The sequence below is a fragment of the Onthophagus taurus genome, chromosome 1 (genome assembly GCF_036711975.1).
Source record: "Onthophagus taurus isolate NC chromosome 1, IU_Otau_3.0, whole genome shotgun sequence".
Taxonomy (NCBI): Eukaryota; Metazoa; Arthropoda; class Insecta; order Coleoptera; family Scarabaeidae; genus Onthophagus; species Onthophagus taurus.
Genome location: NC_091966.1, coordinates 23,300,020 through 23,309,816, shown reverse-complemented (window position 1 = coordinate 23,309,816; position 9,797 = coordinate 23,300,020). Strand labels below are relative to the sequence as shown.

The 9,797-nt window shown below is 29.4% G+C and overlaps 2 protein-coding genes across 2 annotated transcripts; one reads left to right on the top strand and one right to left on the bottom strand.

The window, feature by feature from the left end:
• Window positions 1-1,414: 1,414 nt before the first annotated feature.
• On the top strand, window positions 1,415-5,156 carry LOC111421857 (odorant receptor 43a-like). Its single transcript, XM_071195405.1, has 6 exons — window positions 1,415-1,724; window positions 2,027-2,206; window positions 2,389-2,493; window positions 4,723-4,763; window positions 4,814-4,969; window positions 5,021-5,156. Exons 1-6 carry the CDS (start codon window positions 1,415-1,417, stop codon window positions 5,078-5,080), a joined length of 852 nt encoding a protein of 283 aa, XP_071051506.1. The 3' UTR covers window positions 5,081-5,156.
• On the bottom strand, window positions 5,102-6,998 carry LOC111421858 (putative odorant receptor 92a). The gene is made up of 5 exons (XM_023055054.2): window positions 6,282-6,998; window positions 5,758-5,974; window positions 5,501-5,705; window positions 5,289-5,444; window positions 5,102-5,232 (listed from the first exon to the last, which is right to left on the bottom strand). The coding sequence occupies exons 1-5, from the start codon at window positions 6,898-6,900 to the stop codon at window positions 5,179-5,181; spliced, it is 1,251 nt and encodes a 416-aa protein (XP_022910822.2). The 5' UTR covers window positions 6,901-6,998; the 3' UTR covers window positions 5,102-5,178.
• Window positions 6,999-9,797: the final 2,799 nt, after the last annotated feature.

Here is a 9,797-nt window from a genome sequence, read left to right as displayed (position 1 = left end):
GTATTGAACCATTTTGATTTAATTAAACGTAAATTATAATAATGGTTTTTGCACTAAAATATTTTTTTATTGACCGCTTGACAGCAAAGATCAACAAATGAAAGGAGCCTACTAAGATTTTTAGTGATAGTTTAATACACATGTTTGTGTGCAGTATTTTACTTAGTATTATTTATCTTGAAAACGAGTGGTCGTAGACTATTTTATACGCAAAATATTTTTTATGTATTTTGGAATAGGTAATTAAAGAATACCTGTCCCACTTAAAAATCGATGATTTTTTTTTAATCGGTAGGAAATGACTCAAAAGATGTGTTAATGATAAAAAAAAGTGCGGAAAAGTATAGTACTTACCGAAAAATCACTTTAAAAGTTTTTGACGTCATAGTTTCAATAAGACTTAAACTTTAATTGGTTTGCAAGGGTCCCTTTTCTTAATGTAAATAGACATTAATTGTATGATTTAATTAACGAAGAAGGTCAACAAAAAAATAATCAATTTTTTTATGTTATTGACTCACTACCGCAAAAATGTAAATAAATTTACTTACCGCATAAAAGAATTGTTGCAAACAAAAATAAGATTATAACATTCATTTTGAATCATTTATTCTATTTATAATTATCAGTTGATTCTTTTTACTTCTACTTTTGAAAGAAGTTTATTGTTTGAACACAAAAACAAAGAGTTGAAACTTTTAACGTTTAAATTCTAAATGGTGAATGATTCAATGAGAGCGAGAGATGTCTCTAACAGTCTCAACTCTTGATTTATCGAATTAAAACGGCTTTAACGATGATGGTGGCGGGTTCTTGGTTTACATCAACATTTCATAATCGATGGAGTAGAACATTAAAAAGGATTTTTGTTACTTTAAACAGATTTAAATTAATTGATTTAACAAAAATTAATAACGAAAAGCAAACAACATCCAGATTTTCAAATTCACACGATTTAACTCAATTCAAATTACACCCTTTTAACTTAAATAGGTTCCAAACAAATCACATCCCGATTTCATAAAGACTCCAGACTTATTATTAAAGAAAATTGCTTTTATAAATCACACTATAAAACATTGGAACTTCTCTAAATCAACTCAATTTGAATAAAACCTAAATCATGCCTGATTATCACAAAAATTTTTTTTCGGCTAACAACCGTATGTTAAAAATTGCTGGTCTTTGGTGGTTATTCAACAAAGATCCAAAAACCAAATTATTCCACTACATAATAATGGGGTTTTATTTCATTTCTTGCCAACTTTTTAGAACCTACCACAATATTTTTGATATTTGGATAGTTTACGGAGATCTTTAACGATTATTAGACCATTTAGGAGTGGTGATGAGTCACATTTTAATGAATTTAAAATACATCATATTATATTATCGAAATAAAGTGATTAAAGTAATGGAAGAGTTAAAAAAAGAAGGATATGATTACGAATCGATTGCTGATTATAACCCATATCAGATCTCTGTTGATCGAAAAAGAATTGCGATCAGAGGAATCTTAGCGTTTTTTACGACGGTTTGTAGTGTTCCTTTGGTTGGAACAATTACTTCAGTTACATTGTTAACGATACAAGAAAATGTTACTTGCGTTGAAATTTTACCGGATCGAACAAGAGTTCGTTTACGCATGGAAAGTTATTTTGATTGTTGTGTGGCCATCATTTTTCAAGGAACACCAGTTTTAATGTTTGGATGGCAAATTGTTGGTAAAAAATTCATTAATATTTAATAAAATTACGAAAAGTTTGTTATTGTATAAACTTACTTAAAATGATAATAGATGCCGCTACACTAAGGATGTTAAAAATAATATTATTTTTTATTTATTTATAACATTTAGATAATTTAGTAGAGAAAAGCAATTTACAGGAAAATATTAAATAAGACTATATTTAAATAAACTTTCAAGAAACATTAAGTTAATGAAAGTATTAATAGATAGCGGCATACTATTTTATAATTATTAACAATTATAATAGTTTAAAATTAAATCATTTTTCATTTTTAGTAATCGATAATCTGTACGTGGTTATTTTGGTTTGTTTGGAATCTCATATTTTAATTGTAAAAGGTGCTTTTGAAACGATAAGAACACGAGCTTTACGTAAACTTAATTTAACGGAGAATAATTTGGAAAATAATAAACATTCTTTAGATCGATTAATGGAACATGAAATGAAACGACTCAGCAAACACTTATAATTAATTATACGGTACCATTTATAGATAGTTTAAATAAGTTAAATACATAAATTGATATAAATAAATATATTCAAATTAAAGTACTTAGTTATACCACCTTAATTAAAAATTTATCTAAAATTCCTAGATTTTTTTCAAGGTCATTTTGCTTTAAATTTTAATTTTTAGGTTATTTGAGAAAAATTGAAGAAATATTTAATATAATAGTGTTAATGCAAGTAGTCGTTATGATGGCTTTGGGAGTTTGTTCTTTGTACATGATGTCAAGTGTAAGTTTTTTTATTTTTCGAAATAGCACCTCATCATTAATATATATTGTACTTTTAGTTAAATATCATTTCGGGAGCTTTTCTTCACCAATTATTGTATTTCATGGCTGTTTCTACAGGGCGACTGGTACATAAACGTGAATATTGAAATACGTTGTTCTAGAGCTCACTTGTAATTGATTAAGCTAAATATGCCTTATAGAAAAGTGAATGATTTAGAAAATATTTCAATTTTTTGCTTTTTGTACAAGTTCAGTACATACTCTTACAAATCTTGAAATTTAGAGTGTAATAATAGTTTCTTTGGCAATGTATCGACTTCTCTGGATAGATTACATCCTAATACACATTTAAAGTCAAGAAATACTGTAAATATTTCGATGGTTTAAAAATACAGGAAGTGAAATATTCGGTTTTTAAGTTAATTTTCAAACAAAGTGTTTATTCATGAGCGTCTATTTCAAAATTTCGATGATATATTCAGCATACAAATTATTGTAAAAACTTCTCTGTTTTGTTACCTTTCGAATGAGGTATGAAGCATGGCAAAATGTCTTTCCAATTAGCCAATAATAAGATAACAATTAGTGCGAGCACAATTTTGACAACCTACCCAATGTGGAAACATGTTGGAAACATTCGATGAAGCACCCACATCCAGTACAAGAAACGTCGGCGTCGCTACTAATTTGGGGATATCACAATGGACAGTCTGGTCAACTCTTCGACAAATAGGCAACCATCTTTATCATTACACACCTGTCCTGGCACTTGAAGACGGCGATCCTGAACGAAGGATTCAATTTTGCCGGTTTCTTTTAAATGCTGACATTCAGGATGAATATTTCTTGAGAAGGATTTTATGGACCGACGAATCGAGGTTTAACAGAGAAGGTATAACAAATTTTCATAATTTACATTATTGGACTGACGAAAATCCTCATCTAACGAAGGAAACGAGCAACCAAAGAAAATTTAGTGTGAATGTGTGGATGCGGCTCATTGGAAATAATTTGATTGGTCCTCATTTTTTTCCCGATCATTTAAATGCTGGACCGTGTACCTTTAGAAAACAGGAATAACATGGTTTTCCAACATGATGGCTGCCCTGCGCACTATTCACAAAATGTGCGAAATTCATTAAATGAATTATTTCCTAACCGCTGTATTGGGAGAGGAGGTCCAATTCCATGGCCTGCAAGTCCTGATTTGACGCCCCTAGATTTTTATGTGTGGGGGCACATGAAGGAAAAGTGTATGCAACACAAATCAATACTAGGGATGAATTAATAGAGAGAATCCAAAATGAAGCAAATGTTTTATGAACTACAATTGCAAATAAAATAACAAGGTCGGAAATAAGAAAAAGGGCTCGAGCATGTATTAGGAATAGAGGTGCAATTTTTGAAGCAGACTTGTAATTGGACCCCCTCTTGTAATAAGGAACCAACTGATAATTTTTACTAATAGGTATGAGTTAAGTATTTATTCAGAATGAAAAAAGGTCGTTTTGCATATTACCAATAAGAAACCAACGGTAAGGTTCAACTGTGTTTCGCGCTGAATTTTTTTGAGTTAGAGTTAGAAGTTATGTCACATGATTGTGTTAATTTTTTTTTAATGTTAGTTGCTTAATTTTTTATGGTTGTTTGAATTAACGTTATGTTTTAGTTCCAATAAGCAACAATAAATAGTAGGTGTAATCGATTTTGACTTTTATTAACTTTGGATAGGTTGTCAAAATTGTATTCGCGCCACTTGGTATCTTATTATTGGGTAATTAGAAAGACATTTTGCCATGCTTAATACCTTATTCGAAATGTAAGAAAACAGAGAAGTTTTTACAATAATTGGTACGCTAAATGTATTATCAAAATTTTGAAATAAACGCTCGTAAATGAACATACTATTTAAAAATTAACTTAAAAGCGAATATTTCACACCCTATATTTTTAAAGCATCGAAATATTTAAATTTTTTTTCAACTTAAAATGTGTATTAGAGTGTAATCTATTCAGAGAAGTCAATACATTGCCAAAGAAACTATTATTACTCTCTAAATTTCAAGATTTGTAAGAGTATGTACTGAACTTGTACAAAAAACAAAAAATTGAAATAACTCCTAAACTATTCAGCTTTGCATAAGGCATATTTGGCTTAATCAATTACAAATGAGCTCTAGAACAACGTATTTCAATATTCACGTTTATGTACCAGTAACCCTGTATACAAGTAACACTTTATTGTTGGATCGGAAATGAAATAACATTGACGGTAAGAACATATTTTCATGGTTAAACATTAAATCGTAAATGAATTTGTAGGGAGCAACTGTCCCTTTGGCAATTTATAAATCAGATTGGATCACTGCTACTTCAAGTTTTCGTAAAGGAATGTTAATAAATATGGCCCGTATGCAAAGAAATTTATGCATAACAATCGGAAAATTTTCACCTTTAACTCTTGCTACCTTAGTTGCTGTAAATAAATCTAAATATCTACGTTTTAATTTACTTTTTGCGTATTTTTAGATATTTAGAGGTTCATACTCTTATTTCGCACTGTTACAGAGCCAAAAAATGAGGGAGTAATTAAGAAATCAACTAAAAAAGTGTATGTATCTATTTATTGTATTCACTAAAAATTAATTTCACCGAAATAAATTCTTTAAGCTGCCTTTTTTTAATTTTTAATTCTCCACATTCCTCAAGACAGCAAAATAGGAATAAGATCCTCTAAAAATCTACAAAATAAAATCATTACAAATAACATTATCATTATAACTTTGTATTAACTTACACTAACTAATGTTGCAATTGTTAGAGGAGAAAATTTACCAACTGTAAGATGAATATCTCTATTTAAACGTAACATATTAATCATCATACTTCTTTTAAAACCAGTTGTTGTGGATAACCAGTCACCTTGATAAATACTCGTTGGTATTTCTGAACCCTAAAGTTAAATGAAAACGTTTAAAATAACTTAAATGTGTAATTTTTATAACATACAGCAACAGTAATTTCATTACCGAACCAACAATATAAGGTAACTTGAGTTGTTAAAGCAAATAAATAAATAAATTGAGCTACAAAAGTTGTTGAAAACATGCCAACCGTTGACATCATATAAAGACAACAAACCATCATAAAACCGACTGTTAAAACTTGCAAAAGTATTATTTTGTTGTAGATTTCTTCTATTATTTGAATGTTTCTGCAAAACTGAGTTTATTAACATTTTAATTTATTTATCGAAAGGTTCACACTTAATTATCGATTGTAAATGTAACGTGAACTTTTTCATTTCGAAATTCATCATATCAACAAGTTGCTTGATGTCGGAATCATTTAAATGTTCCCTGGAATCCAATTTTAAGTTCAATTCTCTTAGACATCTTATACGGATGGTTTCGAAGCCTTTCTTCAATATGCTCATATGCGATTTTAAGCAAATTAAGCAGGTAACGTACATAACATCACAACCTAAAAGAAAAGAAATTGATTTTAATTCAATAAATAAAATTTGGGATTGTCATCTTGACGTTTTATAACACACAATTCAGAATGACCAACGTTATAACATAGAATACTTTTTATGTTAAAATAATTTTTTAAATTATTATTATTAATATTCTATTAACAATTATTTTATAACCTAAAAATAGTTAAAAACGTTAAAATTATAATGAAATAAGATAAATTTTTGAATATAGTACACTTTTAGTTACCTTTATTAGTTGGTTGTTCTGATTTGTCAAAAGTCATTATTTAAAACGAGAAATAACCTTACATATCATTTGATACGCATAAGCGATAATAATAACGTTAATATAATTAATCGCTCCCACACAGCCCAGTGTTGATGTTGTAGGAAACGGCGTTCTTAATAAGAACGGAAAAATTTCTTCGCAAGTTATATTATAAGTGTCAAGTTTCCAAACGGTGTATGTTAAGATGGGGATCACCCTTGATAGAGCAACACCGGTTGAAATTCCCAAAAAAAATAAAATTGCGCCTCTCGCTACCATTTTATTACCTTGAGCAATTTTATAACCATCAATTTCAGGTGGAAAATTGTAATTGAAACGACTATCTTCGACTTCATCCATCAGTTTAACTATTTTTTCCCGATTCATGAAAAAAATAAAAATCTTTATATTACCCAAGAAATGAGTTAGCATAATTCCGATATGTGGAATAAGTAAATCTAAACGGTGGTAAACGTATTTGAGAAGATAAGTTTCATCGCAACTGGTTATAATTTGTAAGAAAAATATAAAAATCAGCGTGATTGTTACATGTAGATGTCGTGTGGTTTTATCTCGATTCAAAAAAGACCAAATTCCTGATATTTTCATCAAAACTATGTTTGCAGAAAAAAAATCTTTATGATAACCTTTCTCGGACATTTTTAGATATTCTTTAAGAAAAATGTCATTTTCGACGCGGGTAGATACATTTATAGAGTAATAGAAAGGATAATTTTCAGGTGTTTTTTAATAAAACTTTGTTAGGACAAAGTTTTGGTAGTATTAAATTTAAAACGTGTGTTATTATAGGCAATTTTATTACGGTAAATTGTTTTATGAATAAATTATTATGGAAATTTTACTTATTTTGAATTTATTAAGAGAATATAACAGGTGAATATTATTAACTTATTTTGAATTTATTAAGAGAATATAACAGGTGGACATTATTAAAGGGAATAATTAAAGAATACCTGTCCCTCTTAAAAATCGATGATTTTTTTTTAATCGGTAGGAAATGACTCAAAAGCTGTGTTAATGATAAAAAAAAGTGCGGAAAAGTGTAGTACTTACCGAAAAATCACTTTAAAGTTACGATTTGACGTTTCTTTTTGGAACTTCAAAGCAATGTTAAATATGCATTTTCGTATTAAATCCTAACCTGAAATTGTTTAATTTATACCCACGCACAAAATAAAAAGTTATTTTCACTAAACTTGTTGAGATTACAACATATTTACGCATGAAAACCTTATTTCTTAGGCTATCAATGCATAACGACAATAATTACCTGTCGTTAGATAGAATTGTTTCTACCAAATGTGTGTTAATAGACTTTTTGTAATTCGCTACGGTAATGGAAGCTATAACAGTACTCAAACGGGTGCTGTAATGAGACTCCTTACAGCATCCGATGCTGTAATGAGATTTTAGTAACATTTTATGGAACCAGTTCAAGTTGGTGACATTGGGTCATTAATTTTTCTAGTTGTCAATGTGACAATATTTGTCTATGGATGTTTAAACACGTTCTTAACTTTGAATACAAGGTCCACAATGTTAAGGACATTGAACTCTGAGCAATTTCTCTTATTTTGGGAGGTGTACATCAAACATTTTTATCAGGTGAATACGTTTGTGTTTTGACAGTTTCTATTGGTCAATTCAAATTTCTATTTTCAAGTGTTACGGTGTTACCAACTGCTACATACCTATTTTCCTACATTGTCAAAATTTATTTTATTTTTGAGAAAAAAAAGGATAAAAACGCGAATTACAAAAAATAGCATAAAAAACACGTTTCATAAGACTTAAAGCACTCATTCATTAAAAAACTCGTGGCTTCGCCACTCGTTTTTCAACTTGAATTCGTGCATTTCAAACGTGTCTTACGAAACTTGTTTTTTAATATACTATTATGTTAATAGATTGTGTATCAATTGATATGTCAAACGACTGAAATATCTTTATATTGTAAATATAAATGATAAATAAGTATAATAGCTTATTTAATAGTACCTTACTTAAGTTAAAATAGTTAATTAATTAAAAATTAATATTAAACAAGACGTGTACATGATTACAAAATAATAATAAAAAAATAACCCGTGTGACGATGGCAACAAACTGTGCATTTAACCAAATGACAATTACAACTGACAACACAAGCAATGTTAACCATGTATTTTCGTATTAAATCCTAACCTCAAATTGTTTAATTTGTACCCACGCACAAAATAAAATAGTATATTAAAAAACAAGTTTCGTCGGACACGCTTGAAATGCACGAATTCAAGTTGAATTTAGTTTTAATGAATGAGTGATTTAAGTCTTATGAAACGTGTTTTTTATGCTATTTTTTGTAATTCCCGTTTTTATACTTTTTTTTAACAAAAATAAAGTAAATTTTGGCAATGTAGGGAAACAGGTATGTAGCAGTTAGTAACACCGGAACACTTGAAAATAGAAACTTTGAATTGACAATTAGAAACTGTCAAAACACAAAATATATTCACCTGAAAAAAATGTTTGATGTACACCTCCCAAAATAAGAGAAATTGCTCAGAGTCCATGTCCTCATCATTGTGGACCTTGTATTTGATGCTAAGAACGTGTTTAAACATCCATAGACAAAAATTGTCACATTGACAACTAGAAAAATTAATGACCCAATGTCACCAACTTGAACTGGTTCCATAAAATGTTACTAAAATCTCATTACAGCATCGGATGCTGTAAAGAGTCTCATTACAGCACCCGTTTGAGTACTGTTATAGCTTCCATTACCGTAGCGAATTACAAAAAGTTATTTTCACTAAACTTGTTGAGATTACAACATAATTATTCATAATGACACCTATGTGAAGTTAGCCCCCAATTAAATAGCATTTTACATGTACATATAGTATTTTGATTATAACATGAGAACCAGTGAACCGATTTCGATAAACAATGTCTCATTCGAAAGCTTAATCCTTGGCCAATACGAAAGTAGAAATGCCCGATTTGAAAACTCTTTCGAATTTCGATAAAACGCCAAAATAATGCGAAGATACACGAAAATAACACAAAATTGACCTTATTTAAGTGGTGATAACTCGTAAACAATGTACCCGATGATCAAGATCTATACGTCACTCGATTCGTCATAGTGTTTTCTATCGAAATCACAAAATGCTCGATTTCAATTCTCTCCCGCTAAGTTTATACAGCCCTCGGAATGACACCGTCTTCGGCTCGTTGTTTATGCACGTGTGAACACTCGTGCTAAAAAATTAATTTAAAATAAATCGACTATAATTAGAGAACAGTTTGACGGATTTTAATGAACTTTAATAAACTGTATCAAGTTCAGAAATGAATTCAAAAGATGGAGATATACGGCTGATAAACACCAATTTAAAAAGTCCACCACCTGGTACGAAGCAAGAAAATCAGCCCTCGAAAGAAGAACGTGTTACAAAACAAAATACTGACCAAACAAAAAATGAAAAAAATGAGAAAGTTCAAAGACCGGAGTATAAAATAATTAAACCCACACAGTAAAAAATAATTAC

Bases quoted from the DNA above. Each gene is read 5' to 3' on its own strand.
- LOC111421857 (XM_071195405.1), top strand. From the start codon at position 1,415: ATGGAAGAGTTAAAAAAAGAAGGATATGATTACGAATCGATTGCTGAT. The intron at 1,725-2,026 runs GTAAAAAATTCA...TTTCATTTTTAG, and splicing joins GTTTGGATGGCAAATTGTTG to TAATCGATAATCTGTACGTG. The intron at 2,207-2,388 runs GCAAACACTTAT...TTTAATTTTTAG, and splicing joins ACATGAAATGAAACGACTCA to GTTATTTGAGAAAAATTGAA.
- LOC111421858 (XM_023055054.2), bottom strand. From the start codon at position 6,900: ATGTCCGAGAAAGGTTATCATAAAGATTTTTTTTCTGCAAACATAGTT. The intron at 5,975-6,281 runs GTAAGGTTATTT...CTTTTCTTTTAG, and splicing joins TTATGCGTATCAAATGATAT to GTTGTGATGTTATGTACGTT. The intron at 5,233-5,288 runs GTAAGTTAATAC...TTTATTTTGTAG, and splicing joins CAATTGCAACATTAGTTAGT to ATTTTTAGAGGATCTTATTC.